Source organism: Oryctolagus cuniculus, chromosome 18, assembly GCF_051225735.1.
Source record: "Oryctolagus cuniculus isolate XC-2025 breed Fujian yellow rabbit chromosome 18, ASM5122573v1, whole genome shotgun sequence".
NCBI lineage: Eukaryota > Metazoa > Chordata > Mammalia > Lagomorpha > Leporidae > Oryctolagus > Oryctolagus cuniculus.
In genome coordinates, this window is record NC_142884.1 from 4326537 (window position 1) to 4344355 (window position 17819).

Here is a 17819-nt window from a genome sequence, read left to right on the forward strand (position 1 = left end):
GACTCCCTGACACTTCTGGCTTTTCCAAAAGAGGGCCTGGAAATGGGTGGTGCTCCAGCCCCGCCCCAAACTCCACCCCTCTTTGAATATTCAATCAAGCCACACCCCAGAATGAGCCCTATGCCTCTGGCTGGGGGATGGGCGTGGGTGAGGACGCTTTTTCTCCCAAGGGCCATCTGGATGTTGGCAGCATCATTCCGGGCCCTACCTGGTTATCAGCCTGCTGCAGACTCACTGGAATTTGAATCTTGACCGTGGAGGCCGTGGCAGGGCCCGACCACGGAATTCCTGGTCTCCTGCGGCCTGTAGGTTGCGTGCTCCCCTGCCCTGGATGACCTGGATCACTGAGGCCCCCATGGAGGGTTTTCTCTATGGCGTGTGTGTTGTGCCCCTGTACTCACCTCTTTCTCTCGCTCCAGCTGGCCTGATCCTGGGGTGCACTCACGAACCCTGCGTTCCTGCACCCCTCGAGGCCTCCACGTGCATCCTTCCGTGCATCAGGGGAGGAAGCAGCCGTGAGTCCAGTCCGGGGACCCTTCTGCCCCACCCCTGCACGGAGCCGCCCGTGAGGGGGCTGCCAGCACCCCCAGTGTTCACGTGGGCCCTGGGCGTGGCTGTGGTTGGGTTTGCTATGGGGGCGGGGACAGGCGTGTCGGGGCTCCATCACCAGCAACGAGGGGCAGAGACACTGGTGTCTCCGCTGGGGTGGAGCTGTCTGGCGGGGTTCACGGGTGAAGCAGGTGTGAGTGAGGGGCCCCTGCCTGCCTTGCTCCATGCAGGGGTCCACGGGGCCCCCGAGGAGGGGACCCTGGGCGGTGCTGCTATGACAGCCACGGACTCAGAGGGCGTGGCGTGTGGTTTGGTTTCTCCCAGCCCCCTCCCTCTGACCTCCTCAGCACCTCCTCCTCCTCCCTCCATCGCCACCTCCCAGTCTTTTCTGCCCCTCAGTGCCTCTCCTGCCCTGCCCACGGCTCTGCTCTGGCTCCCTGGGCTCCTTCTCCAGGTCTGGGTGATAACGTTCGAGGGGACACACAGGTTTGCAGTCGGCCGTGGGGGTGACGTTCCCAACTGCGAGCCTGAACAGGTGCAGGCCCTCCCCGGTGTCTTCAACACAAGGAGGCTGTGATTGTAGGACACAGAGCTCCCGGGGCTCAGCGAGTCACCAGCGCTTTGTTTTTTTTTAAGATTTATTTATTTACTTGAAAGTCAGAGCTACACAGAGAGAGGAGAGGTGGAGAGAGAGAGAGAGAGAGAGAGAGGGAGAGGGGTCTTCCATCTGCTGGTTCACTCCCCACATGGCTGCAATGGCTGGAGCTGTGCTGACCTGGAGCCAGGAGCCAGGAGCTTCCTCCAGGTCTCCCCTGCAGGTGCAGGGCCCAAGCACTTGGCCATCTTCCACTGCTCTCCCAGGCCACAGCAGAGAGCTGGATCGGAGGTAGAGCAGTTGGGTCTCCAGAGCCCACACGGGATGCCGGCACTGCGGGCGGCAGCTTTACCCACTAGCCACAGCGCCAGCCCCTGAAATTGAGATCTTTTAAGAAGAAGAATGGCGGAAACTTGATAAATCTGAAGAGCAAGGTGAATGTCCGGATCCACGAAGGAGCGGAACTAGGAGATGAAAGGCGGGGTCTCCGCTGGGTGTCCCCGTAAGCAGACTCTGCAGAGTGACAGACAAATGGAGATGCGAAAGCAGAGAGCAGCAACTGGCGGCCCCTCCCCCAGCGGAGCCCCTGCGAGACACAAACAAACTTCTTAGCAACAGGGGGGGGGGGCGGGGGGGGAGGAGAATTCTGTGCCCAGCAAGGTTGTCCATCAGGAATACACAAGCCATAAAGGTTTTCCCGGTGAAAGCGAGGGAGGGAGCACATCACACTAGACCCGGCCTGCGCGGGGAGTGAGCGGGAGTCCGGGCAGCAGGACCAGAGCGCTGGCTGGGGCTGGTGCACAGGTTAGGCTGCTGCTTCCACTGGCGGCGGCCCTCGTCACTTCCACTGGCGGCGGCCCATGTCACTTCCACTGGCGGAGGTCCACGTCACTTCCACGGGCGGGGGTCCACGTTACTTCCACGGGCGGCGGCCCTCGTCACTTCCACTGGCGGCGGCCCACGTCACTTCCACTGGCGGCGGCCCACGTCACTTCCACTGGCGGCGGCCCACGTCACTTCCACTGGCAGCGGCCCTCGTCACTTCCACTGGCGGCGGCCCACGTCACTTCCACTGGCGGCTGCCCGCGTCAGAGGGCCGGTTTGAGTCTCCGTGCAACGGGACCGAATACATCCATCTTTTCCTTGCCGCATCCTGAGCCTCGCTGATGCTGATGTGTATAAACAGAGAAGGCCTGCTTGGGACTCCAGGATCCGGCCTGCAGAGAGCCGGCTGCGGAAGCTGCGGGATCTGGCCGTAGCTCCCGGTCAGCGAGGCCGCGGTCCCAACGTGTCGGAACAAAACGCAAAGGGGTGAGCCAGGAAGGGCTCCAGGCTGGGAGGGCTTCGTCCCCACAGCCGGAACCTGGGATCTCCTCACTCGGTTCTTTGCGTCTCTCTGCTCTCAGTCAAGCCCACAAGCAAGATTCCTGGCAGCTGCGCTGGCGCCTGAGACGGCCCTGTGGTCAGCCCCAGCCCAGCCACGCAGGAAGGCATCAGTAAGACGTCAGTCTCCCGTCGCCCTCATCTGATGACAGATTAAACTCTTCTTCCTTTACCCTCAACTCTTGCTCATGATTTTGACTTAGCACAGCGGACAGGGACCAAGCCTTTGGGAACACCGGCTGCTCCATTTCCCACCCAGCTCCCTGCTAATGTGCCTGGGAAGGCGGCAGCAGACGGCCCAGTGCCTGGGTCCCTGTGCCCTCGTGGGGCCCTTGCATGGGGCTCCAGGCTCGGCCGTTGCAGCCTCTGGGGCGTGAACCAGCAGATGGAAGATCTTTCTGTCTCTTTCTCCCTCTCTCTGTCACTCTGAATTCAAATAAAAAGAAAGAAATAAATATTTTGTCATAAAAACAGAATACATGCAATATGAAAACTAGAAGGTATGGAGCGCACCGCAAAGGTGAAATGCAGTCAGCTTGGGAACAGCCTGACCGTGCATCACGGTGCCGGTACCGCTCTTACCTGGAACTACAAGTAAACAGACGAAAGTGCTGAAAAGTGACTGCAGCTGTTGTGTTTGTTAATGGGACACAATATTTTCTGTAAACATCACAGAAACTGCCCTTTTTTCTATTTACTTATTTATTTACTTGAAAGAGATACACACAGAGAGAAAGAGAGGCAGGAAGAGAGAGAGAGATAGAGAGAGAGAGAGAGAGAGGTCTTCTGTCTGATGGTTCACTCCCCAGTTGGCCGCAACAGCTGGAGCCGCACCAATCTGAAGCCAGGAGCCAGAGCTTCCTCCAGGTCTCCCACGTGGGTGCAGGGTCCCAAGCACTTGGGCCATCTTCCACTGCTTTCCCAGGCCACAGCAGAGAGCTGGATGGGAAGTGGAGCAGCCGAGACTCAAACCGGCGCCCACATGGGATGTCGGTGCTGCAGGCAGCGGCTTTACCTGCTGAGCCACAGCGCTGACCCCAACACAATACATTAAACATTCAAGTTGTGACAGCAGTAGCGTAAGATGTGGAAGGAGGGGAAGCTGAGGTGTAGAGTTCACGTGGTGGAAATGTACTTACGTTTATGAGATGTTTCATGGAAGCCTCACCATAACCACACACACACACCACCTTGCACTAAATACACAAAAGACAAAAAGAAAGAAATCAAAACTCACTATTACAAAAAAAATCACCAAATCACAATAAGGCAGCAAGAGAGGCAACATGGAACAAAGGTACCATGAAAATCTAACAGTTATGTTAAATACAAACGGATTAAACTCTCCATCAAAAGACGCACAGAACAGCTGACTGGGTTCAGACAAGAAGACACCGCTAGGCCGTCTACAAGACACTCAGTTTACCTTCAGGAACACACTTAGGCTCAAAGTGAGTGGGTGAACATTTTATTTCATGCAAACGGAAACCAAAGAGAGCGAGGAAGGCTATACTTGTATCAGACAGAACAGAAAAGCCATCGCTTGATGACAGAGAGCTGCACTCTGGGGCCGCTCCGACAGGTGTCACTCAGGGCTCTGAGTCACAAGGCCCCCATTCCCAGCAGCTGCAAATGTCCAGTGCCAGGAGGAGCGAGAGACGGGCGAGATTCCAGCGCGGGCGTCGCCTGCACAGCTGGGACAGGGACGCCCCAAGTGCTGATGCCACAGAGACAGGCGTGAGGACCCAGGCAATGACCTGGGCGGGGCAGAGGGTGTCCCCCATGGGACGGGGAGGAGGTGAGACCCAGGAAGGAGTGGGCAAGGGGCTGTGGCGATGCCGAGGCACACGCTCGCTCAGGAGAGGCTGGGAGGCGTCGCTGCTGCTCTCCGTCTGGACTTGGCAGGTGCACCTGGGGCACCCTGTCCCTGGCCCCTGGCCCAGAGCCCTTGGCTGTCCTTCCTGGAGCCCTGGGGGCTAAACTCCTTGGAGGGCGCCCTGCTGTGTCCATCCCAGACACCCCTGCCGGGCCCTGCGCAAGCTGTGCCAAGCTTCTGCCAGGATTGCCGCCAGGATCAGCAAGACCACCCCGGCCAGGCCCAGGCGGACGCCGTTCAGCACCGGGTACTCCTGGGAAGTGGGGGCTGGAACAAAAGGGGGTGTTACTGAGCAGTGGGCGGCATCCGGCCGCTCCCAGGACTCCTGGAATAGGAGCTGGCCCCTGCCTTCTTGACTAGACTGCCCCCCGGGGCACATCCCCTGGACAGGGTCCCCAGGTGGCTCACCAGTCGGGGGCCCGCTCCTGGGGAGGGAGACCCCTGGGAGTCGGGCGGGTGAGGGGCTGACAACGGCTCCCAAGGCTGCGTCTTCATCGGGAGCACGTGGCCCAGCATGGCCTGGCTCTCTCCGCACCCCACCCCAGCACCCAGAGATCCCTGGGTTCCCAGCCCCAGGCCCACAGCTCGGAGCCAGAGTGGTTCACCCCCTCTTGGATCTCAGATTCTTCAGGAGTAAAGCGGGGCTGGGGGACAAAAGGACAGAGTTCACGGCTGGGTGGCGCCCACCCCCTCCGCGGGAGGCAGAGTCCCTGCTCCCCTCAGCGAGGAGGCCAGGCTTGGCCAGGGCCCCTCATGGCTCGGAGCCCGCGGGCCTGGCTCCGGGGTGCGGGGCGGGGCGCCCCTGCCCTGCTGGTGCACTTCTGTACCTCCTCCATCTCCTTGCCCCTCCCCCGGCTTCAGCTGTCAGCTTCAGCTCCTGGCGAGACCCCTGCTCACCCTCCCCTCGGGGACTCTCCCCCGTCCCGACATCCAGGGGTCTCCTGGGAACATGGAGCCCAGGGCTGCGGTGGGGGCGGCTCCTGTGCAGGGTCCCAGCCCCAGGGATGGCCCAGGAAGCCGATCCCGTGGGGTGGAGACCGTCACGAATCAGTAGGTCCTGCTCTGGCCTGAGCCCCCCCAGGGTGGGGGTGGGGGTGGGGAAGGCTCCCTTCCAATGGCACAGACGGCTGGGCAGGCGGTCTAGATGGGGGCCACTCCACCGCCCGGACACGGACAGGGAGGCGGTGTTCCTGTCACCCCCGTTCATGGTGTCTCCCGTCTCTCCAGCATTGCGGTCTTTGTGCGGCTCCTCGTGAGTTAAAATCGCACCTGTGCATCTGTGCAGACGCAGAGATAGAGACGCACGACGCACAGGCGCAGGGACAGGCGGCCGCAGGGACAGAGCCCCCACCGCCCTCACTTCCGGCCCCTTCTGCTTTCTCCCCATTCCCACGCTTCGCCCCTCCCTCCGGACCTCACCCCCTGCTTCTCCCCAAGCAGTAGCCCGTCACGGCCAGGGGCTGTCCACCCCGGCACCCGCCCCACGGCAGAGGGGACAGAGTGCCCGGGCCGCCAAGGGGAACCAAGGCCACCGCAGTGGGAAGTCCCGTTGACACGTGACCCTGAGCTCAAAGACACGCGCTTGGTTGTGAGCGGGTCAGTCCCCGCCCCATATCTGGAGACCCAGCCCCCAGGACTGTGAGAAGGGCTGGACAAGGCTGGTGCTGTGGCTCACTATGCTAATCCTCTGCCTTGCGGCGCCGGCACACCGGGTTCTAGTGTCCCGGTTGGGGCGCCGGATTCTATCCCGGTTGCCCCTCTTCCAGGCCAGCTCTCTGCTGTGGCCAGGGAGTGCAGTGGAGGATGGCCCAGGTGCTTGGGCCCTGCACCCCATGGGAGACCAGGAGAAGCACCTGGCTCCTGCCATCGGATCAGCGCGGTGCGCCGGCCGCGGCGGCCATTGGAGGGTGAACCAACGGCAAAGGAAGACCTTCCTCTCTGTCTCTCTCTCTCACTGTCCACTCTGCCTGTCGAAAAAAAAAAAAAAAAAAAAAAAAAAAGAAGGGCCAGCCATAAGCCCACGCCTCTGGGCTGTGTGCAGGCCACCGCTGTGAGCAGAGGAGGGCAGGGCTCCAGCGTGGGAGGCAGAGCAAACACACGCGTGTACAAGGAGGGGACGACAGGCTGTGGAGCGGGGGTGGGGGCGGGGAGGCTGCAGACAGAGGTGGCTGCTAGGACAGCCCAGGGCCCAGGACTGCACAGAGACCTGAGGGCACAGCTGAGACGGGGCCGGGGTCGGAGGCCCGGGGGACGTCCTCAGGGGTCACCGCCAGCTCCAGTTCTCCACTGCGCTCAGACCAGGCGCCTGATTTATAGCAGACGCAGCGGTACCGCCCAGCCGTGTCTGCGTCCATGGCGAGGAGGGGAAACCGCGCCTCCCTCTGGTTAGGCGACGCGCTCCTCTCAATCTTGACCTCACTTCCTTCTTTCTCCAGGCGGACAGCATCAAACTCAGCAGGGCTCCGACACACGATGGTCACGGGCTGCCCCAGGAGGACCGTGGGGCCTGGCTCAGCGGAGATGGAGGGACTGGGCCAGGCCTCTAGGAGGGAGCAGATGGGAGCTCAGCGCCCCTTGGAGGAAGCCGCCCGTCCCGCTCGTGAGGGGCGGAAGGGAAGGAGTGCACCCCATTCCTGCCCAGGGCTCCGAGCCTGCCTCTGGGGGTGCCGTGCTCACGAACCCTGGACTCGGTTCTGTGCAGCCGTGAGGCCACGTCTGTGCCAGTGAGACAGAGCCTTACTGTTGAGACTCCCAGAAAGGGGGCTTCAAGGGCAGCATTACGCCCCTAGGGCCTGTTTCTTATCCTGTCTGCCTTTCCTTCTCTTCCAGCCTGAAAGCAGAGGTGATGGCTGGAGCAACAGCAGCCATTCTGCCTCAAAGGTGGCCTCAATGCTGGTGGCCCAGGGTTTTGGAGCGGAAAGGGGGGTCGTGCACCCCAGGTGACAGCTGCACCTGCCTGAGCTTCCAACTCAGAAGGAGCTGTCCAGCAAGAGACGGACATGAGAAGAGGCGGTTTTGGAACTCTGACTTGGAGGGACCTGCCAGTGAGTTGCTGGCATCCTGCAGGCTTCGGGAGATGAGTGTGGTGTGAGCGGGGGGTGGGCTCTGCTCAGAACCAACTCGACCCCGGCCCAGAGGTGTGCTGGGCGCAGGGGCTGGGATCTGGCAGACGTGACTTACCCTGCCGGGAGTGGATCACCTGGCCCAGGCAGAGAACTGGAAGAGAGGCCCACGTGAGGAAGACGCCCACCTCACCACTTCCCTAAACTGGGGGGCGAGGCTCAGCTCGATGCAGGAAGACATGGGCTGCCCGCCATGCCCAACCACCAGTGCCTCTCGGGAGAAGGGTCCGGATCCGGGCCCCGGCCCCAGGTGACCTCTCAGCCACACAGGGTCAGCAGGGGACACCCGCCGCAGGAGCCAGCAGGTCCGGAGCAGACCCTGGCGCTCCCCACCTGCTTTGTCCCTCACACACCCCCTTCACTCCTGGACGCACCAAGGCCCAGCAGGGTGGCGGGCCGTGGGCTCATGGTCCGGTCTCAGCCTGGTCTGTTCTTGTCTCGTGGAGGGAGTGTGCAGGGCGCACTAACAGGGCGTCATCACAGGGCCCCACAGGAAGCGCGACCGCCCACTCCCAGCCTCAATTCTAGCCTCCTCCACGTGGTTTCTGGAAGGTGCTGCTAGTGAGGTATTTGACAACTTGGTAACTCACGGTCAGATGAAACCCGCAGCGTTCACTTGAGATAGACACAGACTGCTTCGAAAACACATACTTGTATACACAGATCACACACACACACACACACACACACACACACGCATAGAGACACACATACGCTTACAGCTATAGGGATTGGTGGATAAATGACGATAAATGATAAATTGATGGGTTAGTGGGTACATAGGTGGACTGATAGTTGGGCAGCACAGTTGGATGGGTGCATGGATGGATGGGTGGGTGGGAGGGTGGATGCATGGATAGACGGGTGGGTGGATGAATGGATGGCTGGTTTGATGGATAGATGGATGGGGGGATGGACAGATGGGTGGCTGGCTGGCTGGACGAATGGACAGATAAACAGATGGGTTGCATCACAGCTGAGGACAGACACACAGGGTAGAACAGGGGCTGGATACCATACTGGCTTCTATTCTGGTCCAAACAAGCTGAAAGCAGCCCATTTTCACAGAAGTGCCCCTTCATGCAAAGGAGGAATATAAAATCCCCCTGGTGCCTTTGTGTGAGCACCCCTGCGAGGCAGGCAGCACAGAGCGACAGGACACTGCCCTGGTTTCCTCCCTCCCTCAGGGCTGGCGTCCCCAGCTCAGCTCTGGGGCCCCTGCACCTCGTGGCGTGGGCTGCAGCTCTGACCCCTGAGTCCCGCTCTCCCTCTGGCTCCAGGTTAGGCGCCGTTGTTAGAGGTGTTGTCTCCCTCTCAGCCTGGGTCTGGCCTTACTGGGCGTCCTCCCATGGGGCATAGCGCCCTGGTCACTGGCCTGAGTCCAGGCGTCAGCAAGATGAGCAGGTGCCCCCTCTGTCCTGCAGGGCCACTTCCTTTCGCCGGCTGTGGGGGCCCAGGCGCCACCTGTGCACCTGCACAGCCCCGCCCCTGAAGCCTCCTGGGAGGCGCTGAAGAACAGAATGAGAGAGGCAGAGAGAGTCAGACAGGGCCAGAGAAGCCGTCCCACGTGCAGGAACTCAGTCCCGATCCAGAGGACACAGAGGTGAAGAGGCGGGGCTGGAAGAGCGCCCAGGAGAAACGCAGGTGCAGAGCAAGTCGGAGCAGGGTGCGGGCACCCAGCCTGCGGCCAGCGCGGAGGCCTCGGCGCTGCCTCCACGGTGGGGCCCTCCCCCAGGGCTGGACACGGCGTGACTTTAGAGGCCTCAGCGCCTCTTCCTGCGCCGGAAGTGGGGCAAGACAGGGAGCTGTGCGGGTGCTGCGTTCTCCTGCCGGGGCCCTGAGGAGCAGCGGGCTGAGCCCCTGCATTGGAAAATGTTCTCAATTCCGCGCCTCCTAACAGGCACGCAGGAGGCCTTTTTTCTGTTATTTTGTTCGAAAGCCTTTGCTTTAAAAACTGGAGAGTGACGCTGTACTTATGGGGTTCTGTCTGAAGTTTGGGTGTCTGTGTCCACGGCAGTCCTGGCCCGCTGGGGTCCCACCAGGGGCACCCGCGTCCCCGCAGTGCGCTTTTACTGTTGTTGCTTTTTTTTAAAGATTTATTTATTTATCTGAAAGTCAGAGTTACACAGAGAGAGGAGCAGCAGAGAGAGAGAGAGAGAGAGAGAGAGAGAGAGGTCTTCCATCCACTGATCCGCTGGTTCACTCCCGATGGCCACAACAGCTGGGGATACACTGATCCAGGGCCCAAGGACTTGGGCCATCTTCCACTGCTTTCCCAGGCCACAGCAGAGAGCTGGATCGGAAGTAGAGCAGCTGGGACTTGAACCGGCGCCCACATGGGATGCTGGCACTGCAGGCGGCAGCTTTACCTGCTATGCCACAGCACCAGCCCTTTTACTGTTTTTTTTTTTTTTTAGAGATTTGCACACATACAAATATATTTTTCTGTTTGACTTTCAATTTTGTTTTTAAAGAACTGCCCAAATTCATCAAGATGATCTGCTCTCACCCCCAGTGGTCAGATGGGGCATTTTTTTTCTGTTTAATCCTGGTGGGGAACGGACAGATGGGTGGAGGGATGGACAGATGACCCTGTAAAGGGAGCAGAGACAGAGACGGCCAGGCCCACAGTGTGGGTGTGTACGTGTGTGTGCACGTGTGCAGTATGCTTTTGTACGTGTGTGTGCCTGTGTGCACATGTGTGTATCTGCTCGTGCGCATGTGTGTGATTACCTGCAGGCGTGTGCAGGGGCAGGCAGGCAGGGCATTCCCTCAGCCCAGCCCCCCACTCCCAACACACACACACCCCCCGTCGGAAACCGCTGACCTCAGCCTTCAGTCAGAGATGACAAGTTGGCGGTGGCCAGCCGTGTGTGTCAAAGCCTCCCGCTGCACGGCGCGGTGCACTCAATCCTGCTCAGCTACGTGGGTTTCACAGGAGGGGGCCCTGCCGCTGCAGCTCTGCCCCTCTCAGCTTCCAACAAGAGTGGATGTATGGGTGGGGGGCTCAGGGACCCCTGCGTGCCGGACCCCACAAAACATTTATTCTCGTACAAAGTAGAGTGTGAGTGAGAGAGCTGGGCTCCGGCCGCGCCTCCTGCGTGCGCCCAGGCTCCGTGGCAGCACAAGAGTGTGCCAGCCTGCAGCACAAAGAACCGGGTTTCCTGAAACAGAGAGTGGGAATGCAGGGACAAGAACCCAAAGAATGGAGCCAAGACAAGTCCTGATCAAGGCTCGCTTATTCAACAAATCCAGTAGTATTTAAACATGACCAGTTGTTTACAAGAAGGAGAACAAAAGATTTACATATCAAAAAGGCTTTTAAGGTTACAAAGAGTTCCCTATAAGGTTCTTAATTATGGATTACAAGGGTACCATAAAACACTTAGGTGATAAATGCAGGTTTCAGGTGTGACTGATTAGCTATATCATCTCTTGTGAGAGGTTTAGCAGTGAGATAAGGTCCTTCCTTCCTCTTCCCGGAATCTCCCTAGCCTAATTGTCTGTGCAGGGAAGTCTCCATCCATATGTTTAAGTGTAAACAAAGGGGGCGACTGCCTGTGGCTGCCCACACGTGAGCTCCCGGAGGGCCTCCAGGGAAGCTGAGCGGTGGGAACGGGGGCTCCGCGCAGCTGGGAGTTCGCAGCAGGGGCCCGAGCAACCAGGTGGTGGCAGCACTGCCCAGGGAATGCCCTGGGGACCACAGCTGGCCCCTGCGGCGGCCCAGGCCGGGGCAGCAGGCTCTCTGGAAGCAGCTGAGCAGTCTCTCCAAGGAAGAAGCCCCCAGCGGACGGTCCCCCCTGGGCGGGGCGTCGTCTCCGGGAGGGCTGACTCCACCCAGAGCCCTCCCCGAGTGACCTCCCTCGTCCTCACAGGCAGGTGCGCACTCGCGGGCCCGGGTCAGCGCCTGGCAAGGGCCGCGTATGTGCTGGCTTCGGCTGTGGGCTCCGGGGGCTGGGGTGACACGGCGCCGGCCGCCCTCCGCGCCATCGCCCGGTGGTCCAGCTGAGCGTAGGTCACGTCCTGGGGGCCGCCTGCCGCAGGGCTCTGAGAGAAAGGGCCCAGGGGGTCAGGGTGGCAGAAGCTGGGGCTGGGGCAGCTGCTTTGAAAGGCCCTGGGAGGTGATGTCATTGTGTGTTCCCCCGCCCCCAGGGTGTCGGGCCGGCCTGGGACCAACAGAACGGCTCGGGGTGAGGCCCCAGAGGACGCTGTGGCTTCCGTGTTGCCCTCTGGGGAAGCCTGCTGCCTGCAGGGAGGGGCCCACGTGGTGAGGAGCCGAGCCCCCGGCCCGCCCCGCAGCGTTGAGAGGCTGATCCTCCAGCCTCAGTCAAGCCTTTGGAGGCGAGAGCAAGCCAGCCAGAGCCAGCAGCACCCGGGGGCCGAGGCAGGGCGTGGGGGCGAACTCACGGCTGCGTCCAGCTCTCCGTCTTTCCCAGCAAGCCTGTTGACCGCGGCCTTGTCTAGAAAGGACGTGTGGTCAGCCGTCCCGCGTGGACGTCATCGGAACCCCTCCCGCGCCGGGCTCCCACTTGCCCTCTGCAGGCCTGCCCACCCTGCGGCCCCGTACCTGGGGTCCTCTCTAGGTCAGTGTCAAGGCTGAGCCTGAGGGCAGAGAACAAAGGGGCGCTGTGGGCAGCCCGCCGCTGGGGGGTTGGGGTTGGGGGTGGGGCCGGGTGGGCGGGGCTTGTGCCAGGGGGGTCTCACCTCTCCTGCGCTTCCTGTCCTTCGCCCTTGCTGCTGGGGCGCCCTGAGGACAGTGGAGGGTCCGAGTTAAAGCGGGGGGGCCCTTGTTCCCTGCACCCTGACCCGCCTGCCAGGGCGCCCCCAGACCCACCGTGTTTTGTCCGACTCTGGTGATGGAGGTAGAGGAGAACCAGGAGGAGGAGGCAAAGCAGGAAGGCCGCAGAGACGCCCACGAGGATGTGAAGGAGCCCAGCGCTCCGGGCCGGAGCGGGCATGCCTGGGCGGCAGGGAACGCGTGTCAGCGGCACGCGCTCGCTCGGCACCTCCTGTGTGCCGCGCAGGCACACAGCAGTCCTGCCGCCCAGGAAGCAGACTCCTGAGAGTCCAGGGCTCCGTGACGGGCAGCGGACGGAGCCAGGCTGCATCTCTCCCCCTCTTCCCCAGGAGGGGCGCGCCAGCTTCAGGTTCCAAGGTCCCTACCACTCACCACCGTGGCAACAGTCATCCATAGGCGGCTGTGCGTCTCCTGGGAAGTGGGGGGGTGGGGTAGGGTCAGAGACCAGAGCTGGGCAAAGACGGCTGGGTCTCCCCAGCTCCGCCATGGGGTGTCCCTTCCCTGCACAGGATCCTGACACCCGGTCTACAGCACCTGTGCTGTCCAGCCTGGAGACACGTGTGGCAACTGGCATTTAAATTTAAGGACACATGGAACAAGAATTCTGGCCCTAGGAGCAGGCCTTGTGGTACAGTGGGTCAAGCCCACATCCCGTGTTGGAGTGCCTGGGTTCGAGTCCTAGCACCTCTGCTTCTGATCCCACTTCCTGCTAATGCATTCTGGGGGGAGCACTTGGGCCCCTGCCGCCTATGTGAGAGACCCAGATGGAGGGCTGGGCTCCCGGCTTCAGTGTGGCTCAGCCCTGGTTGTTGTGGGCCTTTGGGGAGTGAACCAGCAGATGGGAGATGGATCTCCCTCTCCTGCCCCATAATTCTACCTTTTTTTTTTAATTACTAATTTAATTTGAAAGGCAGAGTGATGGAAAGAGGGAGAGAGATAGGACAGAGAGAGACACACACAGAAAGATCTCCACCTGCTGGTTCACTCCCCGAATGGTTGCGATGGCCAGGACTGGGCCAGGCGGAAGGTGGGAGCCAGGAACTCCATCTGGGTCTCCCACGTGGATACAGGGGCCCAAATCCTTGGCCCGTCTTCTGCTGCTCTCCCAGGAGCACCAGCAGGGGGCTGCATTGGAAGTGGAGCAGTAGGGAATCGAACCGGAGTCCAGACGGGATGCCAGCGTCCCAGGTGGCAGCTTAACCCTGCTATGCCATAATGCTGCCCCAGTTCTGCCTTTCAAGTATGCAAATAAATAACAGACATTTTTTCAGAATGCAGACCCTCAGTCTTACTGGCCACGTGTCACGGGCTCAGTGGCCACGTGCGGCTGATGTCCTCTGCCGCCCCTCTGTGGCTACTGGCTCCCGCTGCCTGAAGGCCTGCAGCTGGTGGGCAGGTGCCCGGGGCGCCCTCCGCACCCCTGGCCCAGTGCAAGGTGACCAAATCCGGCAGGGCTCCTCCAAGCATGGAGTCCACTCCACATGTCCCCTCTTCCCACCACACCCCAAGCCCAGGGCTCGTGCAAACAGACGCTGGATGGGTCCCCGGTCTGCCCCTCTCAGAAGCACCTGGCTCAGTGCCTCGGCCCCCCCCACCCCAAGGGAGGACAATCCTGGCCTCTCCATCATCTGTCTGCCTTCTGCGGTTCCAGCCCAGGTCCCACCTGTCTGGGCTTACAGCCTGCGCCTCTTGGGCCCCAGGATGACAACCCTGGGCATGGGGAAGGGTCTGCAGATGGCTCATGGCCCCTGTCCTCCTCCGGGAAGGGACAGGTCACAGCTGGCTGGGGGAGATGGACTGGACGAGCCCAGGGCAGGAGCAGAGCCGGGGCACAGGGCGGTGGCTTTGCACTAAGCCTCAGGGCTTCGTCCTCTCCACCCCTGCGGGTCCTTTTCCTGGGGGAGTTCCCCGTGACCCCCAGGGGCCAGTGTGGGTTTGGGCGTGGCCACCCTGGTGCCCTGGGGCTGGAGAGCAGGAGGGGTGGAGCTGGCCAGTCAGACTGCGCCCTCCAGCATGGGAGGGTGGCGGGGGTGGGGGGGTCCGGGAGGCTGCAGACAGAGGGTGGCTGCTAGGACTGGGCCCAGGACTGGACAGAGACCTGAGGGCACAGCTGAGACGGGGCCGGGGTCGGAGGCCCGGGGGACGTCCTCAGGGGTCACCGCCAGCTCCAGTTCTCCACTGCGCTCAGACCAGGCGCCTGATTTATAGTAGAGGCAGTGGTACTGCCCAGCCGCGTCTGCGTCCGTGGCGAGGAGCTGAAACCGCACCTCCGTCTGGTTAGGCGACGCGCTCCTCTCATTCTTGACCATTCTTCCTTCTTTCTCCAGGCGGAAGTTGTCAAACCCAGCAGGGCTCCGACACACGATGGTCACGGGCTGCCCCTGGAGGACCGTGGGGCCTGGCTCAGCGGAGATGGAGGGACTGGGCCAGGCCTCTAGGAGGGAGCAGACGGGAGCTCAGCGCCCACTTGGAGAAATCACCAGACCACAAAGTTCATTTGCACTGCACGAATATTTTAAGCAAACGAGAGTTGTGCAGCCTCGTCCCAACCCCATCACGGCATCTCAGCGGCTCCTTGGGCGCGCACCACCCTCATCACCACGTCTGCCTGCTCTTGTGTGCTGCCCACAGCACTGTTCACCGTGGCCAAGACACGGAGTCCACCCGTGCGCACCGGGGGCGGGGTGAGGAGAGGCAGGGTGGTGCAAGTGCACGGTGGGGCCCTTCCCAGCCTCAGAAATGGACATGACCCGGCCAACCAGCGCCATGGAGAGAACAGGAGGGCGCCACGTTCAACCAAATAAGCCAGACGCAGAAAGACCAGCGCTGCAAGAGCCCCAAACCCCCAGACTCACAGGAGTAGAGGGTAGAATGGCGGCCACCAGAGGCTGGGGGTGGGGTGGGGACGGGCACGTGCTGACCAAAACCCCGGAGGAACGGGTTTCTGAGGCTACCGCACCGTGCGGTGACCATGGCGAATAACAGACTAGACACTGCAAAATGTTCACGGTTTTGCATGTTCTCACCACAAAAAACAGTCGCAAGCTTGACCGGCTTGAATGTTCCATAAAACACAGCAGTGCACCCCATAAATATATACGATGACTTGTCCATCAGTAATAAATTTTTTAAAATCAAGAAGACCTTCGGGAGAGATCTGGGTGAGGGTCCCACATCCGCGGCTTTGCAATTTGGAGTGTTTGAAGGGGTGCGTGGAAACATCAACATGAGGAGCCCAGGCGTGGCTCCCCAAAACATTTTTTGTACCAAAATAAACAATCTTTTAATCCAGGAACTGTTGGGGAGCTCACTAGGGGTCTGAGGGTCCTCTCCTGGCCTCTGGGGGGGGACACCGCCCCCGCCCGGGCTGCCCTTGGGCGCGGAGGCACCTGGGAAGAAGGCACTCACCTGCCTGCATCTGCACATGGATCACCTGGCCCAGGCAGAGCCCTGCAGGAGAAAAGCCGGAGGGGAGCGCCTCGCCCGCCGCCTTGACACCAGACCCTCCCCCATCTAAGTGCTCCCCAGCCCTTCTTAGAGCGGACCCCGCCCCCACCTGCAAGTCTCTGCTTCCGGGACTGAGTCCGACTTGGGCTGGGGCACAGGGAGACAGCAGAGGGGCAGCCTGGGGGGCTCCCAGGGTCCCCCAATCTCCTGGACTAGAGTCAGGCCTCAGCCCCAGTCTCCCTCCCTCCCTCCCTCCAGGACTCACCGAGGCACAGGAGGATGGTGGGATCGGGGGACATGGCTCAGCTCCAACGGCTTCCCCTGGAAGACCCGGCCTGGCCAAAGAGAAGCCACAGGACGTGCCAGCCAGGGCCCCCGTCCTGGGGTTACTGCACCACTGCAAAGAGGAAGTGCCTTCTGTCCTGTTCCTCTCGCTCTTCCTGTTGGCCGGACGGAGGTCTTGGCTTCGGGAAGGTGGTGCCCGTCCCTGGGCTCTGAGGACACTCAGCCGACCTTGCTCTGCACCTACGGGACGGGGCAGGTTAAAGGCTGGGCTACAGGCTGGCTGTCTGTTCTGGGAACGGACACTTCCCCACGTTTAAAGTAGGAACCCCCGCAAGTGCTGACTACGATGGTCTGTGGTAGAACCCCCACCAGGCGGGAGAGTACAGCGAGCACAGTGCTGGGGGCAGGGGACACGGGGTGGGGGGGGCGTGCCATCACTACGGAAGCCTGCACGTGGGCTTTGCACACTGTGGGTGAGAATGCAAGTTTGCACAGTCACTGTGGGAACAGTGTGGGGCTTCCTTAAAGAACAAGAGCCAGGACGGCCTGTGACCCAGCAGCCCCGTTCCTGGGTACAAACCCAGAAGAACAGGGACTCACTGCTGCCGTCCCAGCTGTCCCAGCTGTCCCAGCTCTGTTCACGGCAGCCGAGACACAGAGTCAGACCAGGTGCCCAGCCTAGGATGAGTGGATGAGACAATGCGGTGCACATACACAACGGAATAAAAAGAGTGAAACCTGACGTTTGCAGCAAAATGGCTGGAAGCGGAAGACATCATGTTGAGTGAGATAAACCAGACACAGAAAGACAAACACTGCATGTTCTCCCTTCTATGTGGGAGCTCAAAAAAAAAAACGAAATAAAACCAAACAAAACACCTCAATCTGAACCCAGAATGGTGATTACCAGAGGCTGGGAGGGGTAGGAGGGACAGTGGGAGTTTGGAAAGTGGGTACCAGATCAGATTTAGGTAGAAGGAGTACACTCCTAGTTACCCAGCATAGTGGGGCCCACGGTTCACATTAACCTCGCGTATAGTCTACGGACAAACAGAAGAAAGAAATCCAAGCCTGCACTCGCGAACTGATGTGGAACATGTTGGCTACCCTGATTTGATCAGCGCACGCTGGGGATGTGAACTGAAATGTCACCTGGTAGCCCTTACACCTGTACAATTATTGTGAAGAAAACAATTTTTAAGAAAGTATGTGTTGGCCGGTGCCACGGCTCACTAGGCTAATCCTCTGCCTAGCGGCGCAGGCACACCGGGTTCTAGTCCCGGTCGGGGCGCCGGATTCTGTCCCGGTTGCCCCTCTTCCAGGCCAGCCCTCTGCTGTGGCCAGGGAGTGCAGTGGAGGATGGCCCAAGTGCTTGTGCCCTGCACCCCATGGGAGACCAGGAGAAGTACCTGGCTCCTGGCTTCGGATCAGCGCGCTGGCCACGGCGGCCATTGGAGGGTGAACCAACGGCAAAGGAAGACCTTTCTCTCTGTCTCTCTCTCACTGTCTACTCTGCCTGTCAAAAAAAAAAAAAAAGTATATGGGGGCTGGCACCGTGGTGTAGTGGATAAAGCTGCTGCCTGTGGAGCCAGAATCCCATATGGGCACCGGTTTGAGTCCCGGCTGCTCCACTTCCAATCCAGCTCTCTGCTGTGGCCTGGGAAAGCAGTGGAAGATGGCCCAAGTGCTTGGGCCCCTGCACCTGCATGGGAGACCCAGAAGAAGCTCTTGGCTCCTGGCTTCGGATTGGCCCAGCTCCAACTG

At 60.7% G+C, this 17819-nt stretch overlaps 2 protein-coding genes across 4 annotated transcripts; both read right to left on the reverse strand.

Moving 5' to 3' along the window:
* Window positions 1-3978: 3978 nt before the first annotated feature.
* Window positions 3979-7933, reverse strand: LOC149120718 (leukocyte-associated immunoglobulin-like receptor 2). Its single transcript, XM_089320121.1, has 4 exons — window positions 7900-7933; window positions 7584-7619; window positions 6610-6945; window positions 3979-4670 (listed from the first exon to the last, which is right to left on the reverse strand). Exons 1-4 carry the CDS (start codon window positions 7931-7933, stop codon window positions 4504-4506), a joined length of 573 nt encoding a protein of 190 aa, XP_089176247.1. The 3' UTR covers window positions 3979-4503.
* A 2813-nt stretch (window positions 7934-10746) lies between these two features.
* On the reverse strand, window positions 10747-16467 carry LOC138846691 (leukocyte-associated immunoglobulin-like receptor 1). Of its 3 annotated transcripts, none has more exons than XM_070063192.2 (9): window positions 16036-16467; window positions 15732-15773; window positions 14422-14757; window positions 12696-12734; window positions 12360-12485; window positions 12230-12272; window positions 12093-12127; window positions 11933-11985; window positions 10747-11572 (listed from the first exon to the last, which is right to left on the reverse strand). In XM_070063192.2, exons 1-9 carry the CDS (start codon window positions 16067-16069, stop codon window positions 11426-11428), a joined length of 855 nt encoding a protein of 284 aa, XP_069919293.2. In that variant the 5' UTR covers window positions 16070-16467; the 3' UTR covers window positions 10747-11425. The 3 variants fall into 3 exon arrangements, with proteins under 3 accessions (XP_069919293.2, XP_089175840.1, XP_069919296.2); XM_089319714.1 differs by having other exon boundaries at window positions 14422-14704; window positions 16036-16447; XM_070063195.2 differs by lacking the exon at window positions 12696-12734 and having other exon boundaries at window positions 16036-16448.
* Window positions 16468-17819: the final 1352 nt, after the last annotated feature.

Coding starts and splice junctions, on each gene's coding strand:
- LOC149120718 (XM_089320121.1), bottom strand. CDS start 7,933: ATGAGCCCACGGCCCGCCACCCTGCTGGGCCTTG. Junction 7,620..7,899: donor CGCCACCCTGCTGGGCCTTG/GTGCGTCCAGGA, acceptor CCTCTCTTCCAG/TTCTCTGCCTGGGCCAGGTG. Junction 4,671..6,609: donor CGTCTCAGCTGTGCCCTCAG/GTCTCTGTGCAG, acceptor CTTTTGTTCCAG/CCCCCACTTCCCAGGAGTAC.
- LOC138846691 (XM_070063192.2), bottom strand. CDS start 16,069: ATGTCCCCCGATCCCACCATCCTCCTGTGCCTCG. Junction 12,735..14,421: donor CGTCTCAGCTGTGCCCTCAG/GTCTCTGTCCAG, acceptor CCCACTTCCCAG/GAGACGCACAGCCGCCTATG. Junction 12,486..12,695: donor GGATGACTGTTGCCACGGTG/GTGAGTGGTAGG, acceptor CCTGCCGCCCAG/GCATGCCCGCTCCGGCCCGG.